This window comes from Silurus aristotelis (assembly GCF_946808225.1).
Source record: "Silurus aristotelis genome assembly, chromosome: 15".
NCBI lineage: Eukaryota > Metazoa > Chordata > Actinopteri > Siluriformes > Siluridae > Silurus > Silurus aristotelis.
Window position 1 is genome coordinate 10,841,308 of NC_139588.1, and position 25,365 is coordinate 10,866,672.

The window sequence follows — 25,365 nt, forward strand, 5'->3', positions numbered from 1 at the left end:
AATTATTTCCTTACATGCTTCACTAAAATAATAAATTATTACTATTATTATGAAGCAAATTAGAAGCATTTTTATTAATGCAGAAGGACACCATCCAGTTGCACATACAGGGGATTAATAATTTTTTTATTCCTCTTGTTTGTTTTTATTTATCTAATAGCATACACTATATCCAGGTGTCTTAAAATTAAATGTATTTTTCAAAGGTATGTCGAATAAATCCTGTAGACCGAGAATTTCTGAAAAACATTTCAAGCAGTTTACTTACTCACACACTCAAAACACAAATCTAAAAAAGGAGCTACTCAGCGGAGGTTTTTTTTTTTTGGCTGACACATCCGTCTTTGTTGTGGTCAATCACAATATTAAAATCCAGTATATACCCCATACACAGTAAGCAGAAATATATTAACTGTATATAAAGAAGCATTTGTAATTGAATACTGCAATTATCATATAGCCAGTTAATGTTTTTTTTTAATTATTATTCTTTTGTACAAGGAACTTAAAAACAGTCTTGAACAAAATTCACTTTATACAAGCAAATTCACAGATGTAATAAAAGGCAAAATGTTTAAACGTATATGCTTTTGTTTAAAAACAATAACATTTTGCAGATATTATTTGATTTGGGGTTTACTTTTTCAATCTATAGATGATCGAAATTTATACTTTTTTTTACATGAATTGTGCTCTTGTTCTTTACACTTTGTGGTCATGAAATCCAACATAAACTATATTTGACTAACCAGCCATATAATAAACGTAACCCTGAGATGTTATACAATTATAATTATAATTATTTAAAGTAGGGACACCTGGAAAAACACTTTTTTATTAAATGCCAAAAAAAGTGCAGAGGATGAGGTTTTTATTTTGATACCATATATTTCAACAGCTTTTTTATTAGCTCACAGTTTGTTGTGAAAATGTACATGGAATCTAAAATATTGAAATATCAGTTATGAAACCTGACATAAATTGATATACCTCCTGCTTGCACCCCTGTCAAATATCCTTGATCCGTACCAGAGTTTTGAAATAATCTGAATGTAGATACTATTTTTCACTCTCTATACATGTATAGAGTACATAATTCTGCAATGAGGAAAAGCAATGTTATGACCAATGTACAGCTTTAAATGTTTTACACCAATAATAATCATCATAATTATACAGCAACACACTAACACTGCATTTAAAGATATGTATTTGATTGCATCCACACCTGACAGCTCAATACAGGAAGATGGACGAATATATTACTTCACTGTCGAGAAGCAAGGTTGCTCTCCGGGATACATATAAAATCTAGCTTGAAATGTCTCTAAGAAAATTCAGTTCACACTCTAAACTATGGCACATAACGAAGCTATAAAAAAGATCATACTTCTTGGAGTTTGTAGCAGAATATATATCCAGGCACAGTAGGTTTTCCTGACTAAATAAAAAATTTTTTGAAATGAAAGGATAACCTTCGTCTAATCAGTCAATTTCAGATGCAATCTTTATTCAGAAAAATCTAGAACTGAAAAGAAAAAAAAAAGCTAAACTTTATGACATATGTATTCTGTACCTAGAGAATGTATTGTACTTTACCTTTAAAATCCATTCAAAGTACAAAATCAGTATCTGTTGTACCACTTTACAATGCTTTTAGCTTTTAGATTAAACATGTACAGTAAATTTTTGCACAGAAAATAGTTTAGGATTCAGATTGTAACTGAACCAAGCTTGTCCCTGCTTTATCTCTGACTAATCTGCATCAGGAAATACTGCATCCTCAGGTTTGGGCTTGGCAAGGTTGGCACGTACCCGTGCCTGGTCCACTGCATCCAGTAGGTTTTTGGCATCCATGGCCAGCGTGTGAGCTGCTGCCAGCATCTGCTTTTTGCACTCATCCTTTAGAGAGGTGTTAGCGTTTTGTTGGGCCAGCCGCATCTTACTGATCAGCTCCGCCATGTCCTTATTCAGCAGCTTCTGTGTGCCCCCAATCTAGGAGCCCAGAGAGGCACGACATCAACCACATGATAACACGCAGACACTTTTCTAATCACTTTCTTATAACCTGGGCTCCACTTTCCTGTGGTAACTGGAAAGCCTTTTTTAAGCTTTAAGGGTAGTTTTACAGTACAGAGAGATAAGTGTGAAGGAAGAAAAAAAGTTAGGATATTAAACTAGGAAAAACCTCCAACTAGATTAAAAAAAGTGCCTTTAAGGCAACTGTAGGAAATAGTAGCTAATTTCGAAAGTTACCTCTGTCCTCATAGCTCCTTGTAAAGATGGAAGAACATCATCCACACTGGACATTAAATCCCTCAATGTCATTCCAACAGACTGTTAAAAAAATATATGAAAGGATAATAACACAGTAATACAAACTGACACCTGGATAAATCTAAATCTGTTCCTAAAATGGCTTCGAACTCCCAGTGTTACCTTGACTTGGGATATGTACTCAGTAGATGGTAGTGTGTTCACATCATTTTTCAGCTGCACTACCATTTTAACCAGATCCATGACACACTGGTACACCTTGTCCTCAGAGCGATCGAGCTCTGCTGTAGCGGCAGGCTGATAGAGAGAGAAGGCAATGATTCACAACAGCAAAATTAAAATGCTGATCAGTCATCCAAAATATTATAACACTCAAGTGGCTGATTGAACTCTGACTGCACTCGCAGAGCAGATTCGCTTTACAGATTATACAGATTATAATCAGAGTGGTCGCCGGAAGATGTGTAAAATATGATAATACCTGCACGGAAATTCGTGGGGGTTTTTCAGGAGGTTTTTGAAGTTCGTCTACAATGTGAGATTATAGAGAAACGTATAAAAAAGTCAAACACTGGATCATGGACATTGATGGCATTTGAGTAAAATGCTCCTATCTGTTAATCTGGATTAAAATAAGGGTTTACCATTACTAGGCTGAGGTTCTGAGTCCTAATATTGAACAGAAAAAAGAAAAAGGTTTGATTAAAGTCTTTTGCTTTCTCTTTGAGTATGCATTATATCAGCTCAATAAGGCCCAAAGTTCTAGTGTACCTAAATACATACATTCCCAATACGTTTTATTTATTAATACATAAAATGCAACATAGGACAAATATACACTGACCAGACATAACATTATGACCTGTGAGTGAATAACACTAATTATCTCTTCATCGTGGCACCTGTTAGTAGGTGGAATTTATTAGGCAGCAAGTGAAAATTTTGTCCTGGAAGTTGACGTGTTAGAAGCAGGAAAAATGGGCAAGTGTAAAGATTTAAGTGAGTTTGAAAAGGGCCAAATTTTGATGGTTAGACGACCGTTGCACTTGTGGGATGTTCCTGGTCTGCAGTGGTCAGTATTTATCAAAAGTGCTCCAAGGAACAGTGGTGAACCAGTGACAGGGTCATGGGCAGCTGAGGCACATTGATGCAAATATTTTTAGTTTCAAACAAAACTAAGCATTGCCCAAGTGCTCTCCACAATACTATATAACATATATCTAGTCCACAGGTTTCAGCTGGCAGACTACTCTCCACATACAGATCCTTCTGTTTTTTTTTTCTTAGTGTACTCAACAGAGCACTTGAAAAATACTGCACATAAATAATAAATGTATGAATCAAAATGTTCTGATCCTGAAGCAGTGAGGCTTCTTCAGCCCATCTTTTGTTGTTTCAAATACAGGTATTTATAAAGGTATACGTATATATTATACATTGTCATGAGTTAACATAATCACAAATTTTGATCTGTCCTAAATGAACCTTAATTGAATACTTATTTTTTAATACTCCAATCAACATGGGAATGGATAAATATGAATGCTTTATGCAAATGTATGTTTATTATTAGTATAAACAAACTCAACATAGAGCATGAAGACAAAATATTCTTGTAAATGTTTTAAAGTAATTATGGTGTTTTAAATTACATAAATCATCAGGAAAACTTTTGCTATGTTTCCACACAGACGGTATTAATTGCCGGACCTGTGCCCCATGGCGGATTTTGGTGCTTGATTTGAGACTTAGCAAATCAGTAAAACAAATGTTTAGTGATTTAGTGATTAAAAATTTTTTTTTGGGTACAGATTATAATTTTTTTTTTTATATATCTAAAGGAAGGAAGGACATCATGAATAAATGTGTGTTGCATTGACGGTTTTAATTTCACAATTTTCAATATTTATTCATATTTGTAATAAAAAATGGTCAAACAAATGTGTGCTGTGTTAATAGAATTAGTGCCATTCATTTGCGTTAATGAGTTATTAACGTGTTCATTTTGACAACCCTAATTAATATATACACTATATTGGGTATAAAAGTATTGGGTCACCTGGTCATAAGTATGGTATGTTATTTTGGAGCATTGCATTCCACATTTAGTCCTAATTTGCTTTTATATTTCCCTTCATCATTCTAAATGTTCCACTAGATTTTGGGGTTTGCTTATCGATTATTTGTGTTCAGCTACATGGGTTTTATGAAAGGCAGGTACTGATGTAGGTTAGGAGACCTGGGGTGAAGTGACCCAATACTTTAAGAAATATATATATATCGTTGTACAGTGGCTTGGAAGTCTTTGAAACTTTTAAGCATAAACAGTATTTTACATCATATATCTTCCATCATAGAGTATTCTGCCCAGCTTATTTGGAATGCTCAGTAGCTCTACATGCCATATAATAAAATTAATATAGATTTAAAACCACCTACCATCTTAACAACTGAACTCTCATTTATTTTAGGGTCCTTAAAAAGGGGAAGAGCAAGAAGAAAATGAATCACAGTGCATATATCTGGCATACTCAAAAAGAACAGTGATAAAATAAAATATTAAAATATAAGGAATATGTAGTTTATGGATAGTTCTAATGTATATGGTACAGAAAAGGATCTTCAGGTATACCAGAAGCTTCTCTTCTTTTTCCAGCCACTGTTTATCCTCCACCATGTCATCCTTTTGTTTTTTTATGGTGTCCTGCAACTTCTCCTTTTCCAACTGCCACAGGCGCTGTGCATCCTCCATGCTGGATGGCCCAACACTGAACTCCCCCTCCTTTACCATAAAGGAAAGAGCATTCCAAAGTCATTTAAAGGACAGACATTGAGTTAAAAAAGATCAAACTGGGATATTTACACAAAACCACACTATGAATGTCAATAAAATGTTTTAAAAAAACAATTAGCTTGAAAACAGTCTTACTCCCAAACTGAGGCGCCGAACAGGCATGCTGGGAACTGTGAGGATATTGGTCGAGTCTACAGGAGACTGATAGTCACATGGACTAGCCAGATCAGGAGAACTAGCACACAATGCCTCATTTAGCTGTAAAAGAAAACACAATACATTGAAGGAAAACAAACCCGAGGACTGTCTATACACAAATAGATTAATATCTCATATACTGAATTAATGCCCAGAATACCTGAATGTGCAGACCAATGCTGAGCGTATTCCCAAAGCGACCAGGGTTTAGCCTTGAGGGCTGAAAAGACAGAGAGATAGACAGCTATGAATGCAGGGATGAATCTGAGGCTTACTTGTAAGTCAAGAGTCACACTGATAAATCACAAGAGAGCTCCTGGTACCTTTGGAGGTGGTTCACTAATGAACTTGGGCTCTAGAAACCTGGTGGCTCTTTGTCTGTCCCTCTCCTTCTCTGCTTCAAGGTCCTTCTCCATTTTGTGTACATCACTAGATTTTTCAGAAAGCTTAAATTAACATTTTACTTTCAACAGAAATATAATAAATAACAAATCTCTCTCTCTCTCTCTCTCTCTCTCTCTCTCTCTCTCTCTCTCTATATATATATATATATATATAGTCTCTCACAAAAATTAGTACACCACTCACATTTCACCGTTTTAGTATATTTTCTCAATCTTCACAATCCCAGGAGGATTAAGTCAGTGGTAGATAACAATGGTGCTCACACAAAATATTGACAATTGGACACAGTTGTCAGGGATCCTCCTGCCACGCCACCCCCCGCGGCTTTTTCTCAGCTGCTCCCGGCGCTAATCGCTGACACCTGTCCCTCGTTATCATTCCCTTTTATAAGGTCCCGTTTCGATCGCTGTCAGATCTACTAAGTTACTACTGTGATCTACCAGACTCCTGACCGCCAGCTCCTTGTCCTGAATGCAAAGGATTATACTCGCTTCGTGGATTATACCCACTTTACGGATTATGTCCGCTTTACAGATTATACCCGCTATACGGAATATATGCACATTCAATATTAACCCCGCGTTGCGGTTAGTAACTCTCCCAGACTCGTGTGTGTGTGCTTAACGTTCAATAAAGACGTGATTGAGTTACTTCCGCTTTCTACGCGTGGTCACTGCCATGACAGAAGATCCGACTAAAACCAAAAGAAAAGGAATCGCTCTACCGCAATGGACAGGCCGCTCTGTCCAGCTTCGGATACCACCCAGAAGCTCACTGTCGCTCTTCGAGAGTCATGTTTGCCGGCTCCGGCTCATGCAAACCAGTAAATTGTGGAGCGCGAACGGAGGCAATTTTGGCTCGTACGCCAATTTCATCTGGCAATTCAAGGGAAGGTTTGGGATGATAATGGCGGACCTCTACTACAGTCCAGGATGGCAGGAGGCGCCAACCCAAGCTCCAGTCTCGAAGCCCTACGGAGTACAACGTCCAGGCTCCAAGTCCCACTGGGGGCATCGCCCAGCCGTTTCTCCACGCTAGGGGTGCCGCTTAGTTCATGAGTCCCGCTGGGGGTGTTGACTCACCAGAGACAGTTACCGGGAGCCATGAAGGTGTCTCACTGCCGCCAAGCCAAAAAGAGGGCGCCGCTTCGCCCCAGTGTTCCGCCAAGGGCGCCGCTTTGCTTCAGTGTTCCGTCAAGCGCGCCGTTCCGCTCCAGAGTTCCGCCGAGGGCGCCGCTTCGCCCCAGTGTTCCGCCGAGGGCGCCGCTTCGCCCCAGAGTTCCGCCGAGCGGTCCACTCCGTTCCAGAGTTCCGCCGAGCGCGCCTCTCTGCTCCTGGGTTTCGCCAAGCGTGCCGCGCCGCTTCCGAGTTCCGCCAAACGTGCCGCTCGGCTCCACTCCTAATCACCGACAAGGTGGTTTCTTCGTTCCCGAACTTCGCAGAGGGCGTCGCTCCGCTACCGATCTCCGCCGAGGGCGTCACTCCACTCCTGACCTCCGCAGGGGGTGTCGCTCTGCTCCAAGCCTCCCGCAGAGGGCGTCGCCCCGCTCCAGACCTCTGCAGAGGGTGTTGCTCCGCTCCAGACCTCCGCAGAGGGCGTCGCCCCACCTCAGGTCTCCGCAGAGGGCGTTACTCCGCCTCAGTCCTTGCCTGGCCTCAAGGATGTTTCAGCCAGCGGCAGTTCGCATCGAACTCCGCGGTTCCCGCCGTTGGCACCCGACCTTCCTCGGATCTTTGGTAGTGCGGGCCCGTCCGGGACTTCCCTCTTCCATGCTTCCTCCTTCAACCCTGGATGGGTGGCAAGACACCTGTCCCTCGTTACCATTCTCCTTTATAAGGTCCCATTCCAACCTCACTCGCTGTCGGAACTACTAAGTTAATACAATGATCTACCGGACTCCTGACCGCCAGCATTCCCCGCTGGTTCCAGCTCCTTGTCCTGAATGCAAAGGATTCTACTCGGTTTGTGGATTATACCCGCTATACGGAATATACCCGCATTCTGGATTAACCCCGCATTACAGTTGGTAACTCTTCCAGACTTGTGTGTGTGCTTAACGTTCAATAAAGACATGATTGAGTTATTCCTGCTTCCTACGCATGGTCACTGTCGTGACCACAGTGTTGACATGTTCACTTAGGGTGTCCTCACTTTTGTTGCCAGTTATTTAGACAATAATGGATGTATGTTGAATTAATTTCAGAGGACAGTTAATCTGTACTGCTATACAAGCTGCACATTGACTAAACCAAAAAGTTTCATTTTTATAGTATTGTCTCTTGACAAGATATATCTTATAATATATATATATATATATATTAGGGATAAAGAATGGGTTACTTGATTTTGCAGACAAGCTCAGTAAAGCTCGGCCTATCATTGGGGTCGTAGCTCCAACAGCGCGTCATGAGTGAGTACAAAGCAGGAGGGCACAGATCTGGCTTAGGTAGCCTGATGCCCGTCTCCAGCTGGTTAATCACTTCACGGTTCTCTGCCCAGAAAAAAGGCTGCTGCCCTCGACTCATTATCTCCCACATACAGACAGCTGGACATGAGAAGCACAAAAGCAGCAAATAAGTTTTTTTTTTTTATGAGCAATATACCGAAATCCACATCTAAAGAATGTGGATCTAACCTAATTAGCAAAAGTACTGCAAAGTACAGAATTATGGGTGAACTTAACCAACAAAGCACTTTACTCTTAGGTTTCTCAGTTAAGACCTAATTTCATGGACCTTTAGCAGCAGACCACAGAGGGATCATCTTTCTGCTGGGCTCATATCTCAAAATTGATGATGTGATCTAGAAGGGCAATTCTCCTATATATAACTACCTATCAGAGAGACTGAGTCCATGATTATAACTCAAAGAAGTCTAAAGCTCAGGTTCTCAAAGGCAGGCAAGTCTAATATTATTTAAGCCCAGAAGCAGCACTATCCATTATCTTACTATATCACATAAAATTTCCAAATTTGTTGAGTACACAGGTTCAAAGGGAATGCTGGAATTAAAACAAAGGATGTCTATTCTTCTAAACAGAGGCACATAGGCTGACATGTCTACCCTTGCCTTTGGAAGACTCAGTAAGATGTATCAGAGAATTAGCCAGCTATTAATTTATTACATTTGAATATTATTTCATTTCGCATTTACATTTTTCTCAATTTTAAAGATTGCAAAACGAAAAGTCCAGCCAGTGGATCCAGATTTAATCTATTAATCTAACCTTCCCCCCTTTAACTCCACAGCCCATTGAGTTTTTGGTCTGCAGTGAGGGGAATATGTAATTTTGTCTGCTAAACATTTCACTTTCTTTTCATTTCTTTGCCATGGTGGGATATAAATATTTATACTTATGTACTACTCAAAGTACTCAAAGTAATCTGAAAATCTGATCAAGTATAACATTAGACAACTTACCAAACATCCACACATCACTGGATGTGGTGAACCGACGAAAGTTTATGGATTCAGGGGCCATCCATTTGATTGGCAATCGAGTGACAGAGGCTGAAGAAATAGAAAATGTAAAACTCTGTAAAGTTGTTTAAACTTAATATACATCATTTTTTATATATTTTATTTTTTTTATACCAATTATATAACAACGGAAAAAAAAGTCTACATAATATAATCATGTGTGCATGATGCCTTTAAGTTTTCAAGTTACTGATTACATAAAGGTGATCTGAGGACAGCACTGTGTACTTCTGTGATGCACTATAAAGCATTTTAAAGAGACCGATAAAAAACATCTGTGCATTTTATTTCTTGAATACCATAATACTGTTATTTCTGGAAAGCCATAAATACTGTTACATTAAACTATGCAAAAGTATGCCAATATGTCCGTTTAAATACTAGCGAATAATGACATACCAACTCATGAGCCAAAAGCCTGCATCATTTCACTACATGAACTACTTGCCTGTAAGGGATCATAGAACTTTTCAGATTTCTGTCAGATTTAACCACTGATAAGGTCATACACTGCCAAAAGCTCGGCTTAAAACTCTTCTCTACAAAAATATTAATGTACACTGCACTATGGTATCATAATGCCATTACAATAAAAAATATCATTATTAGTGCATGTTTTTTTTGTTCCACATAGGTTAGACCTAATTCCAGAACAATAATTACAGCAATACCTACATATGTGGGCTATCTAAACAAACACCTACAGCAGCAATACTGTATGCTACATAGGACAAAGCGAAACACATCATGTGTTTTTTTTTTTCTAAGCTAAGCTAAGATGTGTGTTAAAATGTTTGAATTACAACAAATTACACGCAACCTCCTTCCGAGTAAAATAACAAATTGTAATTGTAATCAATTGTAATCTTTGGCTTGTCTCCTATTTCCTGTTAATTTACTGCCTACACTGGTGAAATCAAACAGGCAGGAAGATCCACCCCCAGACAATTCCTGATCAGTTTATCTGCCCGGACATGCTGAAATGTCAGCAATATCAACATGATGCATCCTCAGAATGCTCCTGCAATTTTAGTGACAACATTAATTATCGTTTTACTCAAGCTGCAGCTCATCAACTATACTTCACTATGGACTGACCACTACGTTATGCACATGAATGGCATCAGAGCTGTCAGAATGGTCAGAACTTAAAAGGAACTTTAAGAAGTATACAATATGTGCTAAAATGAGGTAAATAATGTAGAAAAGACTCCTGTGTATTGTAACCTAATCTGTACCAGAATAATGCATGTTTTTTTCTATTCAAGGCTTAGCTTTTAGTGCTCGTAGAATCATATTTAACTCCATCTGCATTGAAAATGTATGTTAATAACATAATTGTTGGATATTTTGGACGACTTCACATATACATATTTATTGTTTTAAAATTTTCTAATGAACGCTGTGATATCAAAGACTGAGACACACACCGCAACAGCGTTACACAAATGTGCCACAGCTAAACCTTGTTTAGAGCGTACACAACAGTTCAGTAAATACAAAACCATACTTTAAATAAAAAGGAAGTATAATACATGAATGGATATGATTATACAGTCATTCCATCTTAGTAATTGATTCCGTGGTACACGGCTATTGAGCATGCCATCATTAATATTCTGCTTGAGGTTGCTTGACTAAGATAAAGCAGCTGCAGGGCTTTGAACGGCCCGGTGCTTTTATGTGGCTACAAATCAGTCAAGGCTTACCTTTGTAATATTCCTCATTCTCGATGTATCTAGACAGGCCAAAGTCACCAAGCTTTACACACTCCGGTGTGGCGACAAGCACATTTCTTACTGCAATGTCTCTGTTAAACATATAGAAGTTACTCTAATTTTGTTCTTGATCTTTCATTTTAAATATGCAAAGAAAGCTTAGAGATCCAAAGAACTCAGTGTAGTATACCTGTGTACCATGTTCCTTCCCTGTAAGTAAACCAGAGCTTTGCAAATCTGCAGGCTAAACAGGACTAGTGTGACATTGGTCAACGTGTTTAGATTTTTGTTCAAGTAGTCTCCAAGCTGAAAGTAAAAAAAACAAAAAAACCAACATTCAAGAATTAAGCCCTTGAAACAAAACATTAAACAGAACAGATTATAAGCAAAGACTTTCTAAGCTGAGGGGCTACATTACAAAATAGCAGTGGCATACTGTAGCCTTGAGTTATTTCTGGGGTATGCAAGACAGTAGTGGAAGTGGCGATGGTATTGAGCGAATTAATATAAAAATATTAAAAAGGCATAGGAAACAAATACATTTCTTATCGTTAAGTAAGAGGCCTGTAATAGGGAAAACTGCATCATACATTTTAATATATGATGTACAATTTACTGGCAATAATTAGCTGTCATCACTATATACTATGGGTGTAACGGTACACAATACTTCCTGCTTATTTGTCACAAACATAGTTATCTGCATATATGTTACAACTTGTAGCAAAATGAAGAAAAAAAAATTTACATTTTGAATCCGTAGCACTAGCCGCAATAAAATACATTTTAAATGCTTGAAATGCCTTGTCTGGCAATTTTGCTTTTAACCCCATTTACCATTTGTCCATGCTATTGTTCTCTACCTTATTCAGTCAGACTTGCATTAGCTTCTAACCTTTCGAAGAAGACCTGCTCATAGACATACCATTACTAATGGACCATATTATGAATCATGACGATTAAATGCAAAATGCAAAATAAGACTACAGGTCACAGAAAACCCATAACCACTCTCTCTTAATAGTCTATGCTATCAATAATTAAGATTGTTTTTTAAAACAAATATAACTAATATTGTACATTAATCCTACTTGAATATTAATGTTACTTCAAAATGCACAGGGTATCTGAATTCATCTGGCCTGCTCATCAATAACATATGTAATTATATAAGGATTATATGAGTAAAAAAACTTCTTGATATTTTCTATACGGACTGTGTGGTGTTTCTGATGCTTACCTCACCATACTGGTAAAGCTCCATGACGATCCACACAGGTTCTTCTTCTATGATACCTATCAGACTGACAATATGAGGATGGTCCAGCTTTTTCATAATACCTAAATCATTAAATAAGCCAGAAACATAAATAAGTTAATGACAAAAATGCTACTGAGAGTTTCATTAACCATTTTTATTTCTTTGAATAATTCACTTCAGTAATTGTCCTTCTCTTGCAAAGTGTATTTATTAAAAACAAACAACAAAAACTTCTACCTGCTTCACACATGAATTTATCCATGATATCAGGTGAGCACTCTTTACAAGTCTTGACAGCCACTTTGATCTTCTCACCATTCTAAGTCATAGACAGAAAATATTATTGAAACATCCGCTCTATAATATTTATTCATGCACAATGATGAAGAAGTATAAACATGAGTAATCAGTTCACCTCTTTTTTGTAAACTCCTTCAAAGACCTCTCCAAAAAAACCTGCACCCAAAATACGTCCCAAGACGATGGACTTCCTAGAGATTCCATATTTCACTGCTAAACACAAAGCATAAAGATTGTGTGTGCTTATAAATGTAAAGATGGGTGACAGTAGTATGTCTTAATAATAAAAAAAAAGCACTCAGTACTCAGACACTAAAATGAAGCATTTGACATACCAGGAGGTAGAGGTTTCTCATCCATAATTTCAGAGTATATATCAGAATCTGAAAAAGGTATATGATGTGAGCTGTAAAGTTATTCATAAAGCAAAACTGGGCAGTAAATGAAAAGTTAATATGTTAAGGACCAATATCTGAAAGAGCAAACATGGGTACTTACTTCTATTGTGCCATTCACTTTCTTTCACAGATTCAGGTAACAGTATACTATAAAATGTGAAAATGGGTCAAACAACAGCAAATGGGAGAAAAAAAAATACACTGCAATATTATAAGCTACAGCTGTGTTGAATCCAATGAATCAAGAAGAAGGTATTTAGTTTCACTTACCCTTGGGGGATTGCAGGAAGGGAGTTTCGGAGCTCTGTACCTACAAAAGTCAAGCTTATGTAGTTATTTCTTATGACTTAATCATATTTTATTGCGGTTAAATCTTTAGGATTGAGAATAGAATAAGGCTATAACTGTTGCTATACATTTTAACATTTATAATATATAATAATATAATATAATCGTGTGTAATTTCACAACTATATCATCAATTATTCTTCAGCACATTATTATTGCACACGAAAATATATAATTATTTACACTTTACATAAGACCTGGAGAGATAAATTGCACCTATCTGACTTACTTTTATTGGGCCGGGCTATCAATGATAAATCTGTGTTGTTCTCAATCCTGCAGTAGCCATCAATCAGGTCGGCCATGTTTTCTGCCATTGCCAGTGTAGGCACATTGACTGAAAGGGACTGGCAGGCGAAATGGCACAGTAATGTTATGATGGAGGCATTTTATAAACTACATTTGATAGATTAGAGCTCACAGTGAGATGATTACCTGTTTGGCTCCCTTGATGTCAATGTCTAACAGAGCTTTGCTGTCACTTTTTGCAGTGCACGTAATACTTCGGATTTGTTTAAATTCTGCTAGACACACTATCTGGAAAGAAAAAAAAATAAATCCAATTATAAATAATACAATTGCAGTCAACATTCACATTCTGATACCAATTTCAAGTATATCACATTTCTACTGCTAAAACAATTATGGTATCTTGAAATGTGTTAACTCATTTAAAACAATGCTAAACAAAATTCAGGCTACAATTCACAGCACTGTCATGAAAAAGACCAAACGAGACTAATTGGTATGTAAAAATCGTAAGACTTTGCAAAATGTTTAGGAATAGTGCAGGCATGTACCATATAAAAATCCAACATCAACATTTTATCTTAGTTTATATTATAGGGATAATAAACAGAAGTGAAAAATCATCTCTTCAGCTTTAATAACCACTTTATCCTGGTCAAGGGAAGACACTGAAGAGGACACCAGTCCATGAGAGTGCACCATGCACACTCACAAACTTATTCATACCTATTTACTTATACATAACTAATTTAGCCTAGCCAATCCACCTACTCCTTATTTCAGGACAAATTAGGTATGAAGAAAAAACATTTGCTTATCATGCACAAATACTGGCCAGACTTAGCCATAGACAGATCATAGCCATACTGACAATGTTGACACGTCCAGAATGATCTTATTCAAACTCTCAATGTATTAACCGATTAATAGCACATTCAGTAAAATTGCAACAGAGAGGCAGACTACTTAAAGACTTAAAAGCACTGACAGCTACAGTAGGATATTATCAGACAGTTTTCATTATTTGCCACAATGCTGCCAACAATAGCTCAGAAATGCATTCACAGTAATTATGATATAATACGCTCCATCAGTGAAATATGACTTTCTTTAAGAGGTATGCAAGGCTGAGCAGCATGAAAATCTGTTTAGGTTATTTCTGAACATATACATTTGAAAGGATATACAGCTTTTGGGTGTCTTACCGATGAATCTGTTTGTGCTCGTTGGCGAATACCTCTTGCCCCAATGACCAAATCCACTGTTAGACTCCAGCCTTGCTATAGGAAAATGACAGCAATGACCTCAACATTATTTAGACCCAAGTAATTGTCATATGCATCTAAGTTAATTAACTCTGATGAACTAATCAAGCAATCATTGGATCAAACACTCACCACTAGTTCACAAGGGAAAACCTCTTCATTAAAGTTAATGAATTCACCGAAGGTCTTAAAGAACTTGACCATGCACTCTTCCTCCTTGAGTGTGCCATATTGCTGAAACGTCTGCTGGATCATCTTCCTGAGCTGCTTCGGCTACAATTACATAAAAACAAGAATGACCTCCATTTAGTCCAGCACAGCTTTTGAACCCAAATCAAAACCAATAACTGCTCATGGTTTAGATATTTTATATAGCTAATAGTATGTGGAAACCTGACAATTACACCCATATGTTTACACTGAAGATCTCATTCCAGGTATTGTTTCCCTTTGCCTGAAAATTATAATAACCGCAAATCTTCTGAAAGATTTCCATTATAATTTTGAGTTGGGTTTTTAAGATGTATGTACAGTATATTCAGCCACAAGCATCAGTGAGGTTAGGCACTACGACTGATTGAGGAGTGTGGATGTGAGATGCAGTCAGCACTCCAGTTCATCCTAAAGAGGATCAGTGGGGTTTTGACCATAGTGACCAACATTAGACACTGTGTCAAGCAGACACCCCAAGAAGATCTACTTTTGTACATTTCTAATTTCTTTCTAAATTTGTTTCATTTAGAGTATTCAGGGCTTAACACTATTGGTCTTTACTTCATTTTTGCCCATCAATGTAAAACATTTTAAGTAGGAATATTTAGATTTGTAAGTGTGACTATTGTAAATACACTACAACCATACCTTCATATTAAAAGACTTAAATTAATAGTGTAACTAATTAATAGTATAATTAATGCTCACCTTCATACTGTCAATGAGTTTCTGTGGAAAGAAAAGGTCTAACCCGACTTCTTTCCTGGAAGAAAGCATAGAACACAGTTGTTGCAATACAGTTACTCACAATACAGTCATGATACAGTACATGTGATGTGATTGTTAAAGTTCATTGTAAAACCAAATGCTTGATTTTCTATAACAGCATGCCTCAGAAATGTCATCATCGATTAACAGGAATTGTACCTCTTATGTAACTATAAGGATACCTCATAATCCAGGTTTCTCTGTCTCTCCTTGTCACCCTCTCTACTCTCACTCTCTCTCTCTTTCTCTCTGTCGAGTTAAACATGCTCCTGATGTACCAGTGCTCCTGTCCCTTTCTGCTTTTCTGAACTTGTCTGATTCATCCTGACACCCCGATGGAGCTCTCTTCAATTTGAGACCGCTCGCTGCTGCTAAGGATGGTTCCACATGACCAGTCATAAAGTTACTGTGGGGTTAAACTCAAGAAACCTGTGGATGAATTTGGACTGCAATTAATGTAAACAGCTTAGTGCTGCAACTGCCATAAACAGGTTTGTACTTAAGGGCACATCAGTAGACAACCGAAAACCTTATAAATTGTGTAACTATAACGAATGGAAGTTCGGTGTCACCCAGATGAGGATTCCTTTTGAGTGTGGTTCTTCTCACGCTTTCTTCCTTAAACCATCTCAGGAAGTTATTCCTTGTCAATGGATGCCACTGGCTCAGTCTTTATTGAAAAATGTATTGAGTATACTTTATAAATATACAATTTTTGTGAAGCTTCTTTGGAAGAGTGTCTATTGTTAAAAGTGCTAACAAATAGAAATTGTATTAAATTGATTTGAACCACAGGCTGCCAGGTCATTCTAATTATTGTTATTATTTGTATATTAACAATCTAAACAGGGATTTAAACAGCAAGTGTTTAACATAAACATAAAAAACTGGCTTTGAGGTTTGTAGTTTTGTCATTAGGACAACAAGCTTCATATTTTGCTTTACTAAACACAAGAAAGGAAAAAAGCTTGACTAGGAAATACCTCTTTATATACTGTATGTTATAGCACAATGAAAGTTATAACATGTGATAAGAATAAATTTAAGTTATAAACATGTTTTGTATGTATACTCAAGTTTCTTAAGTAATTTGAATACAAAAAATAATTTAGTCCATTTAACTACACACGGAGCATTGTTTTTCCCCACGGACGATTATTACTGACGCACCACCAGCTAAACTCGGGAGCGCGTTATGGACAGGTAAACACAGAAGACGCTGCAGAATGGCAAATGGATGAACGAAGAGAAAACAGAGAGGGGCAAAGAGAATATTTATATGAAAGTCCATTCCTGCCTCATTAAAAAAGAGGTTTGCCTAATTCCACGTTTTTTTCCCTCCTAATGCCTCGCAATTATTTTCGGCCAATCAGGCAGTGTCACCTCTCTGTAGTGCCAGAAATATTTACAGATTAAAAATGAAACCCACATTATTGACAAGAAATAAAGTCACAGTCGGAATTGTTCCGAAATTAAGTCGGAATTGTGAGAACAAAATTCAGAATTGTGAGGAATAAACTCAGAATTGAAAAAAAAAAAAGTCAGAATGACGAAAAATACCGTAAATCTGAACTTTTTTTTATGTGGTGGAAAGTGATTTCCATAGGATTTAGCCCTTTCTACTAAACAAATTTTGTTATATCACTACAATTACAAAAAAAGTATTTAAGTCTCTAAGCCATTTATTACAAAATGTACACAAAATGTGCTCTGCGAAACATGCTGTGGTAAAAGAAAAAGAAAACACTTTCCAATGTGCTGTTATAGAAAACCAAACAATATTATTGATTAAGGAGTTCAAAGGCTTGACATATGACTTACTCTAACAATTCAAAATTGGACTTCTTCTCAAGGCCTTTGGCATTCATGTCTTTGTAAAACCTCCTGCCAAGAAGATTAACAACAAAAATCAGTTTTAGTAGAATTGTTGTCAACACAGGATTTTAGAAATATCATGGCTAATAATCAATAAAAATACATTTTTTATACAATAATAAAAATATGTAATTGTTTTACATAAAAATGCTTTAAATTAATTATTTGTCCTACCTGATCTCCAGACAACCCAACTGCAATGCCATGCCATCACTGACTTTACTAGAATAATGCTGCATGTAGTCACTGCGAACCTGTTCCACACCAAACACCAACACATTATATTAACACCAGTTATTATCTATGAATCAAACCGAAGCAGAAGAAAATAATTTTAGTCTGTTGTGTATTATCATGGTAACCTGATGATAGAGATATAACAGTGAAGTTCTGTCATCTTTAAACTTCTCCAAGTAATTAGCTGGTATGTAGCGTATCCTCAGGTCATATCTGTGACACAGGCAATAGTAGTAGAAAAAATACAAAACATCATGTAAAGCTCATATAGTTAACTATACTGATTTTCATGTTTATTCACCCTGTAAATCCATGCAAATACACAGAACATCCTACTGCAATTATTTTAGTGAAAATATCATGCCTTCTATCTTTCTGGGTTTCACAAAATACTTTGTGTATGCATTGGGCTTTGCTACTCACCTCCACTCTGCCTCTAAATGAAGTTTTTCGTAGCGCAGCTCCACCTCACCTACTGTCAAATCAGGATGTAGCCAGTGATACTCCTCAGACTTCAAGTGTTTAAGTCTCAGGCCAAAGCAACCAGCATTTTGCACATTGGGACCCAAACGCCCACTGATAAGGATGGATTGGATAATGGCCTGATAATAAACAGGAACAGAAGAAATACATTTGTGTCTACCAAGGAATTGGAAACTTCAATTCAAGTGATTTATCAGTAAATGACAAGTTCTTGGCTCTAGGTATACAGATGCCCATTTGAAAGCCTGCATATGTGTTATTATAAATTTCCTATTTATATAAGGTATTGTGTTATCCCTATGCACTTCACTTAACTCTCAATATAAATATCAATCAAGAAATAAGAAAAGGGTGTGGTGTTCCAGGAAAATAGTAGTGTGTGAAAAACACCAGGGGCTTGTGTGAATTGAGTAACTTGCACCCCTTTTAATTTATTCAATAAACAAACTGTGTAATGTATATTCTGTACTTATTATATTTATTTTTTTGTAACTAAAGTATGTATTTCTTTTTTTTATTTTAGTTACTTTTACCATTGTGTAACATCTCAAAGTCTTTCTATAGAATGTAATAAGACAAAAAAAAAAAAAAAAAAAATTGAAGTGTGTCGCTAAGAAACAGCTAAATGAAATATCCTCACAATATTTGTACTCATTCAGCCACAAGGGTGTTAATAAAGACAGGCACTGATGTAGTGTGAGAAGGCCTGGGGTGCAGTCACCATTTTAATTTGTCCCAAAAGTGTTTAATAGGGTTTAGGTCACAGCAGACTCTGTGGGGGCCAAAAATATTACTTTCAGGACTCCTTGTTCTTCTATATACCAATAATCCTGACCAAATATTCAACTTCATTTGCAGAAATGCAGCTCCAGACTTTTAGGAAACCTCCACCATGCTTCACTGTTGCCTACAGACACTCATTATTGTACCATTCTTCAGCCCTTCGGCAAACAACTTGCCTCCAGTAACAGTCAAATAATTCAGATTTTGACTCATCAGTCCAGAACACTTGGTACATAGTTGAGTCGCTTAGCCTTGTTTCCAAAACAGACGGATGGCTTTTAAGCCGCATTCTTGTATGAAGCCCACTTCTGGCCAGACTTGCAATGTTGGAACAGTGACATGAAACTGTCTTCTACACCTCACCCTAGCAGAGAAGAACAGTTTTGCCGTTCCTTAACCAGTTTAAAGCCTCCTAGACAACTGTTTTCGTTTAAGTTAATGACTGTGTTTCAATCTACATATGTAATTAGCACCTGGTTAATCATACACCTGACTCGGATCCTACCAAATCCCTCACTTTGTGCAAGTGCGCAAAAGTAATCTTTCAAAGCCAAAAAGAGGCCACAGCAAATGTTCATTTGGATTTATCTTCTGTGTATGTACTTACTTAATGAATAAAAATTTATAATTAACAGATAGATAGTATTAGTTTTTATACACATATTGAACCTTATATAAAAGAACTCTCCTTATAGAAAACCTTTCTTGTATACTTCACTAACTTTGACTCTTACCCTTATCTGCCAGGAGCTATCACATTTGACAAGTTTGAAGTTTTTCAGGTTGTTGCTGCTGCTGAAGCATACTTTAAGAATTTTCACAGGACCTCCCTCTCCAGCAAAGGCAAACACAGGGGTCCTAGGCCCATCAGAGCCTGGGCTTGGCACCTTCCATGACAGTGTGGTTGTATCACCTGACATTTTGAAAACTGCTTATGGTAAAAAGAACACCATCACACCCACGACAGGCCTGTGGAAAACACACGCACAGATTTATTCACAAAATATGTTTAACATGCTTACACTGTGACTTAGTTACACTGTGGGTACTTTACAGTGCCAATATCATTTAAACATATTCTGGAACAGTTAGCTTATGTATATAGAAGAACAAGTAATGAAGATACACAGAAAAAAAACACAGTTGTGGAAAATGCAATTACAGTCAATGTTAAAATATAAAAAGTAGGACATCCTGCAGATTAGTAAACAAAATTAAACATTGTTAAAAAAAATTATAAATCCCAAGTATCTTGATGTTATCTTACATCAAAGTGCAGGATCTGAAAACATAAATCTTTCAGGCTAAAATGTTCATGTTTGCTCTTACTGACTGCCCTGAAATACCTAAACAAACACAACTCTTTGCTTTCACTCCCCTGTCATTGTACTGTACATGAAAAAGTCACTCGGAAATGATCACAACTTCTTAAACGTTTGATTTAAATTTTTAAATAATGGCGGTATCACTAATAATGACAAGATTACAAATATTTATTATACTTAATCCAGTGCCCAACAAAATACATTGTTTATTGACATTCTATTCAGGTCTGATGAGAGTATAAAATGCCTTAACTTCAGCCTAAGCCTCTTGGCGCCACCAGTTCCTACAGCAAAAGTAAGTGATTTCTAGTATGTTTGTATGTCCTCATTTAATCTTTTCCAATCATTTACCAGAAAAATTAAAAACGAATCATAGCTACATAGCTAAATGAGATTTCAGCAGCAAAAAGCTATCCAAAAATGTTATATAATCCGTTGCCAAGTTAACAAGATTATGTCACTAATGTAAATGATAATTTTATAGTAATGTATTTTTGTATTCGTGTATAACACATTTCGAAAATTGGTGGTAAAATCATTGTCAATATGGTAAACAACTCTCGACAAGACAATTGTATAATTTATATTCAAACTATCCTGAAGAGCCCTACCAACTCACCGAGAAGATAAATTGCCTACAAGGCTATTCTTAATGTCAATGTTTACATTTGTCAGCTGGGGTTCTTGTCGAATCGGGAAGTGCACAGCATTGTGTGTGTGTGTGTGTGTGTGTGTGTGTGTGTGTGTGTGTGTGTGTGTGTGTGCGTGTATTGTCAAGAGTCCCGCCTTGCTGTTTTCGCAAGCCTGGAGCAATGAATTCCTCACTAGACTGAAGCTACATGTCTACTTTCACAGACATCTTCTCACATTATCTATAGGATCCTTCAAGGGAATTGCCAAGCACTATTCACATTGCAATTACATTCTTTGCATTCAAAGCTGAGTAGCAATACCTACCTACCTACAATAAAAATACCTTGCACTTTCACTGTTTAATTGGTTAAAAAAAAAAGAATAAATCTATTTTTTTGTGTTTGCAATGCTTAGAATATAAGATAAAACCTAAATTACCTTTTCTCCATCAACTCAAACACTAGGCTTTTTGGAAGCCTGCAAATAGTAACATGTTCGTGAGATCTGACCTCCAGAGGTCATATTGCTTTCAGAAACAGGTAGCACTTGAGAAGAACAGAGAAAATGAGAAGAAGGTTTTTCAGCAAAAGAGCTGGATGCTATCTATATGAACATGAAATAACCACTAAGAAAAAATGATCATGTCTGCCTACTGTGAATGATGAAAGAATAAGCAATAATGTTACTGAAATCTTTTTTTTTTCTTATTGAAATACACTATGTGTCTTTTATGGTGATTAGATCTGACATTAGTTGAGAAAACTAGCGAGATTACATTTTTATTACACTGTTACAAGAAATATTCTGTGGCTCTATCACTTCTGAGGCATTTGGAGATCACATGAGGACCGCTTTTCACAATCAGGTAAACATAATGAGCAGTTGTCGTAAAGCAGAAATAAATAAACATTTATTTAAAAACAATTATAATAAATATATATTTCTTTAAAAATCAGTGCAAAAACACATGAGAACCTTTTCATTAAAATATTACACCAAAAAAATCGTAAAATAAAAGCAAAAATAAGATGAAATCTTTGAATGCCAACTTCATGTGCCTTTAAGGTCAGATCTTCTGCTAATTCTAGAATTACACAGATGTCATAGTTTTCCCGCATATTTATTTTAACCCCACTCTTTGATATCCCGTTTGTTTGATTCATACGTTTTTGTTTTTTACTTTTGGTAAACATCTGGATAGCTTTTATACCCCACTTGCCATTCAGCTTTAGGACATCTATGCTAGATCTATGCTAGATGCCAATCTGCTCACATTAATATGTAAGAGGTAGGTTTAAACAAACATAATGTAATTTTCCCTTAAAAGAATACCAGTATCACATGAGCAAGACACATTGTACATAACAAAATGAATCTGAAAACATAAATGTTTGTCCATATAGAGGTACCCTTTACCCACTAGAACCCTATAATACTGTTATTCCCTATAAAGCAAGTTTTTCTGTAAGTAGAATATTTTCTAGAAGAAATGTTTCTAAGTGTGTATTTTCATATTTACTATATGAACCATCAGTATCAAAAAGCAACTTCCTAGCAGACAACCATGTCAGAACTTGCTAAGTGTAATTGTTTCAAGTTGCTGCAGGCATATATCTCAATGCTATGAGCCAACAGATAACAATGTATCAACACAAAGGATTATAGTAAACAGACTAAATGACTTTGCCTTGTTCTGCTAATCCTGTCAAATGTTATTCTTAACAACAGAATAGGTCACTGTGAGTCATCTCTCTGAAATCAGGCCCATGCCGCTGTTTCTGATATACTTCAGCTGCTCCTGTTCAGGAGTCGCCACAGCGGATCATATTTGATTGACGCATGTTTTATGCCTGACACAACCCTCTCATTTTATCCGGGCTTGAGTAGCCTGGATCTTTTCAATACAATACAATACAATACAAGTACGTTCAAGACCAGTGTCGTCGATATTGATACCAACACCTGTTGTTTTTGGAAGCCATTATTATTGAAAAGAAATAGACTGCAATGGACTGGACATTTATTTCAACATTATCATTCAGACAAATTTCCATTCCATCCAATATATATATATTTTTTTTTAAGGAAAATTACATTTTTATGTTTCTTTTTTAACTGATCAACTCCCCTGGTTTTTAATATAAAATAAAAAATTCTCTCAGAAAGAACAGAGTGACAGAAGGTTCAGATTCATGTTAAGTAAATATTAAACTCGATAGCATCGATATTTTAATATACGAATCATTCTTCTTGATACCACCCCAGTATCGAAAGTACTGATACTTCAGGATCGACCTGTCCATGGTCTATGGTTAAACGGTGGATAATGCTTAGCCACCAGCCCACCAAACCATATCCATCAGTATCATACAGAAAAGTAGAAATGATATAATACTATGCGAAATAGCACAGACAAGCATGGATATTGTAGTGTTGTCATTTCGAGCAGTGCACTGCTGTGTTGGTGCATTTTTAGTATGCACCTTTAGTGTGTTCAAAATCTGAAACAAACGTATAGGATTAAAATAGTTACAGTAATCTTATTAAAGACTACAACTGCTGCTTAAACTCCGAGTTGTACACGTTAAATGTACAATTTAAAAGTTGACGTTTAAAGCTCGGGGTCAAGGAAAAATCTCCAGAGAATTTTCTGTCCTCATAGTTGAGAGTGGAGCAGGCTGCTGGCACTAATAACCTGAGCCAGTGGAATGTGCAGTGCAACAACCTGGCCTGCGCAGACATGTCCTGAGAAGAGGTCTTTACAGCCAGGAAAAATATACGAGTTTCTCTTTTCAATTTAAATAAAAGCCCTCATTATCGCAAAAGAAATGGTTATTTATATATATATATATATATATATATATACACATTTTTATTTATAATACCATTTCTTTTCCACCCAAATCCCTAATCTCTCTCTCTCTCTCTCTCTCTCTCTCTCTCTCTCTCTCTCTCTCTCTCTCTCTCTTTATATATATATTTATAGGGACAGAAATTAATGGAGGGTCTGTCTGTTGCAAGCACACTCATGCATGCCAAAAGCACCTGACATAAATGGAAGTACTGTGCAAGCACACCCATGCATGCCACGAGCACCTGACAGTTTTAATGTGGGCTATAATTAAGAAATCCTGTATTAGTAAAAGGGAAAAAAACACTAATATACGAGTATTATAAATAATACTTGCTGGATCATTTACCTTGTATAATTGCCTTTAGTGCAGTTCATGCCATTAGAAGAGTCCTGCTCAGTGTTCCCACTCGTTCCGTGTTCAGGTAGAAGGAGGTGAAGGGACTCGCAGGCCACGCCTCAGCTTCACTTGCCCTTCGTACTTCCTAGTTCCCATCTGCAACTTGCTGCAACTTTAATGGGGGAGGAGATGAAAAGTTTACTCCTGCTTGTAAAATCCGCAGGGAGTTTCTGTGTGAAATGGGTCAGTGCACCTCTGTTTTACATGGTCGAAAAACTCCAGAATTTCAAGACTCAATAACAATTTGAAAAAACATACAGAAAGAGTTAAGTCGCAGCTTTACCTTCTCAATATCCACAACTGATCTTAAGAAAGCACAATGTGATCCTGCATTCATGCCAAGACAAATGTGCAAAGATTGAGCAAGCAATTTGGCGGAATTCGGACAGAGATAGCGGGAAGAATGTTTTTACAATTGGAAAGATCTCAAGAAGATATGGGAGAAGTTGGAGGTTGTTGTCAAGGCAAAAGTTAGACACAAGTTGTGAGGGAATATTTATACTTATTTACGTTGAAAAGATGCAAACTTTTAAATAATGAATAGGCTATTATATGTGTGAATGTAGCCTAGTAATATTACTTTTTGGGCACTTTGTTACTTGTTACACTATAAACTAAATATCTATGTACTATTTAATCAAAAGTACATATTGCAACATAAGCTTTAGACACAGGCATCTTAAAGTTGTACATCTCTACAATACTGACATCTTGTGGCAGAAAATGACCTTACATGTATTTACCACATTACGGCTAATAGGCTAAATATAAAATGGCAATTGGTTCTTTATATAACAGTGTAGTAACTGACCCGTATAAAAAGAGTCATTTACTCTGGCAAATTTTTTTTTACTGTGGAACAAACATCGTTTAGATGATCTGATAGCAGTGCCTTTATAAATTCAAGTACATCAATTAGTTTTACATGTAACATCAGAATCAGAATCAGGTTTATTGGCACACACAAGGAATTTGTTTCCAGCTGTTAGTGACTCTCAAAAGTACAGACATAAATAACACTATACATTTAGCTTGGACTATAAAAGACAAAACAGGCAAGACAATGTAAGACAATATAGACAGTACGACAGAGTTGGGAAGTAA

The 25,365-nt window shown here is 36.7% G+C and overlaps 1 protein-coding gene across 5 annotated transcripts; it reads right to left on the bottom strand.

Annotated features, from left to right (window-relative positions):
- Window positions 1–854: 854 nt before the first annotated feature.
- Window positions 855–24,572, bottom strand: ptk2bb (protein tyrosine kinase 2 beta, b). 5 transcript variants are annotated; one of them, XM_083561938.1, is made up of 32 exons: window positions 24,545–24,572; window positions 24,211–24,373; window positions 19,787–20,021; window positions 18,210–18,388; window positions 17,912–17,999; window positions 17,724–17,803; window positions 17,496–17,558; window positions 15,615–15,669; window positions 14,826–14,966; window positions 14,634–14,708; window positions 13,615–13,716; window positions 13,409–13,526; window positions 13,102–13,141; window positions 12,932–12,978; window positions 12,769–12,816; window positions 12,549–12,646; window positions 12,371–12,452; window positions 12,113–12,213; window positions 11,063–11,178; window positions 10,864–10,964; window positions 9,095–9,184; window positions 8,015–8,219; window positions 5,593–5,698; window positions 5,430–5,489; window positions 5,207–5,329; window positions 4,910–5,059; window positions 4,717–4,752; window positions 2,922–2,946; window positions 2,759–2,805; window positions 2,440–2,574; window positions 2,257–2,337; window positions 855–1,995 (listed from the first exon to the last, which is right to left on the bottom strand). In XM_083561938.1, the coding sequence occupies exons 3-32, from the start codon at window positions 19,970–19,972 to the stop codon at window positions 1,756–1,758; spliced, it is 3,018 nt and encodes a 1,005-aa protein (XP_083418064.1). In that variant the 5' UTR covers window positions 19,973–20,021; window positions 24,211–24,373; window positions 24,545–24,572; the 3' UTR covers window positions 855–1,755. The 5 variants fall into 5 exon arrangements, with proteins under 5 accessions (XP_083418064.1, XP_083418063.1, XP_083418067.1 ...); XM_083561937.1 differs by lacking the exon at window positions 24,545–24,572 and having other exon boundaries at window positions 24,211–24,453; XM_083561941.1 differs by lacking the exon at window positions 24,545–24,572 and having other exon boundaries at window positions 12,549–12,643; window positions 24,211–24,332.
- Between the last annotated feature and the right edge of the window lie 793 nt (window positions 24,573–25,365).